Source organism: Alosa alosa, chromosome 18 (assembly GCF_017589495.1).
Source record: "Alosa alosa isolate M-15738 ecotype Scorff River chromosome 18, AALO_Geno_1.1, whole genome shotgun sequence".
Lineage (NCBI taxonomy): Eukaryota > Metazoa > Chordata > Actinopteri > Clupeiformes > Clupeidae > Alosa > Alosa alosa.
The window spans coordinates 2,142,140-2,144,827 of NC_063206.1; the positions used below are offsets into that span (position 1 = coordinate 2,142,140).

Genomic DNA, 2,688 nt, shown 5'->3' on the forward strand with positions numbered 1-2,688 from the left:
GACACCATGACAGTGACCTACAGAAGCAGATACGACACCATGACAGTGACCTACAGAAGCAGATATGACACCATGACAGTGACCTACAGAAGCAGATCTGACACCATGACAGGGACCTACAGAAGCAGATACGACACCATGACAGTGACCTACTGTACAGAAGCAGATATGACACCATGACAGGGACCTACAGAAGCAGATACGACACCATGACAGTGACCTACTGTACAGAAGCAGATATGACACCATGACAGTGACCTACAGAAGCAGATCTGACACCATGACAGGGACCTACAGAAGCAGATACGACACCATGACAGTGACCTACTGTACAGAAGCAGATATGACACCATGACGGGGACCTACAGAAGCAGATATACACACACAAATGTAAATGCAAGCGAAGAGGAAGAGGAATGTGACCCAGGGCTGGGTTGGATCAGACTGCTCTTTGTGTGCTGGGTCCATACCCAGACTTACTCATGACAGACAGGAGACAGAGCTGCCTGTGTCTCAGCAGCACCAGGTACTCTCAGCAAGGTCATGCAATAGCACACAAGCAGCAGGGCAGTGTGTGAGCCTACAACACAACACCCAGTGCAGCTTAGCCTGGATGGCAGCAGGGCAGTGTGTGAGCCTACAACACAACACCCAGTGCAGCTGAGCCTGGATGGCAGCCAACTCACATGTGGTGCAAGATCAGAGTTGCTTTCAGACACAAGGCTACACACAGCTGGTCTAAGCACGCATTGACCACACTTAATAAACTGAAATTAGGTTAAAGTCTGAATTAAAGCGTTTAAAAGATTAAAGCCAGTGGTGTGAATGTGTGGGCTACTGTAAGTCCTGACTGTGTGGCCTATATGATCTCTCAAATTCTCCCCGTCTGCTGTGATATGAAACCGTTTCCATTATTATAATTGGATGCACCCGTCTGTGAATCCCACATCTGAACGCACATCTAGGTTGACAGCTGCGAGTTTTCCACGGTGCTCTAAATTCGTGTTAGGCTATGATGTGTGCGTGCGAGTGAGTGGGTATGGTGTGAGACGCAGGTGTGTATGACAAACACGCAGCGCGGACGCCGCCTCTGTTGACAGCAGCGTGATCGGTTACTCAAACGGAGGCCGATCTAGTGCAGAACCAAAACAAGCTGCTTTTAACACATGCGGTCACCGTGTCGCCTACCTGAAGACCTCTGGGTGGATCGGAGACTCCAGAATCAGGATGATCACAAGCAGTGGCAGGATAAGGAAGCCCCCCACCGAGATCAACGTCACTCGAAAAACCTTCCCGCTGTAGGTGCTGTGGACGAAAACAGAAAGTAATGTAACGTTAATCTCAAACACAAACCACTGTTGTGTTATGTCACGAAAACAGAAAGTAATGTAACGTTAATCTGAAACACAAAGCACTGTTGTGTTATGTCACGACAGAGGTTAGACCTGGATTATGAAGCAAGCAAAAAAACAAACAAAAAACGAGCCCTTTGACTTTCACTTTCGCATGTCATCCCTGAAACACCTGCCGTCTTGTTACTGTTTTCCACAACACACTGCTACACCCCAAGCCTACCTTGTGCCCTTGTATCGAGGTTCTTGGGAGTCTGTTATGATCTGGGGTCGGTTCAGTCGCCTGAAACGCAGTCCCTCTGGCTCATTCATTCTGCAGAGCTTTCACTTATTTCTGGACTGAATTCCGCGCTGCTGTCGCCAGCTCAAGAAAATCGTTGGTTCGTAGATCAGACAGATTTCTGCCTCCACATTACTGCTGGCGTTTTAAATACCCCAAACCTCTATTTCGTCAAACATTAACGCAATTGCATTTCGCCACAGCATTCCAGCGTTTACAGCAGTATTTTTTTCTTTCTTCTTCAATGGTTGATGAATACAACTCCAGGTACGTTGCTGCCACCTAGTGGATAGGAATTCGAACGAACCTTTCATGGATCACGAACTTGGCTCGTATATCACAGAGATATACGGCTCTGGGCTGAGAAGGCTCTCAGCGCAGCCACAAAAAAAAGAGGCCGAACAAAATCGACACCCCCCTCCCCCTGTAAAACTGGCTGTATCTTGGAAAGTATTGATCTTACATAAGAGTAATTTTACAGTGTGTCTCCTGTGTAACATAGGTACACCTGGTAATTTTTTCAGAATTTTTTGAGACCTAAGTGCGTGGGCCCTGGTTGAACTGACGTGGAATGACCCATGACCAACAGCGTCAAGTTTGGCAGGCTGGTCACCAGCATGACCATCCTACACCAGCTGTATCCCACACGACAAGCTGGTCACACCAGCATGACTAGCTACCTCAGATGGTCACACCAGCATGTCCACCTGGTGGCCCAACCAGCTAGACCAGCAAGAACCCTAACCTTAAGAACGCTTCTAACTGCTGAGTTAGAAGCCTGGGCTTTTAGCTCAGTGGTTAGAGCGTTTGACTCCCATGCCGGTGTGTGTTGAGGTAGCGGGTTTGAGGGCCGTGAGCGGCAGACGAACTACGACCTCTGTTACACATGCTGCCTCATGCCCCTCACCTGTGTGTGCTGCCTCATGCCCCTCACCTGTGTGTGCTGCCTCATGCCCCTCACCTGTGTGTGCTGCCTCATGCCCCTCACCTGTGTGCGCCTCTATCCTCACCTGTGTGCGCCTCTATCCTCACTCTCGGTGTGCGGTAACGTGATCC

The 2,688-nt window shown here is 49.1% G+C and overlaps 1 protein-coding gene across 1 annotated transcript in view; it reads right to left on the reverse strand.

Annotated features, from left to right (window-relative positions):
- LOC125311654 (adipocyte plasma membrane associated protein) overlaps positions 1-1,880 on the reverse strand; it is a 15,949-nt gene extending 14,069 nt beyond the window's left edge. Inside the window, exons 1-2 of the mRNA XM_048269917.1 lie at positions 1,576-1,880; positions 1,189-1,305 (exon numbers count right to left, since the gene is read on the reverse strand). Coding sequence (XP_048125874.1) covers positions 1,189-1,305; positions 1,576-1,664 — 206 coding nt within the window. The 5' untranslated portion in view covers positions 1,665-1,880. The remainder of the gene's footprint in view (positions 1-1,188; positions 1,306-1,575) is intronic.
- Positions 1,881-2,688: the final 808 nt, after the last annotated feature.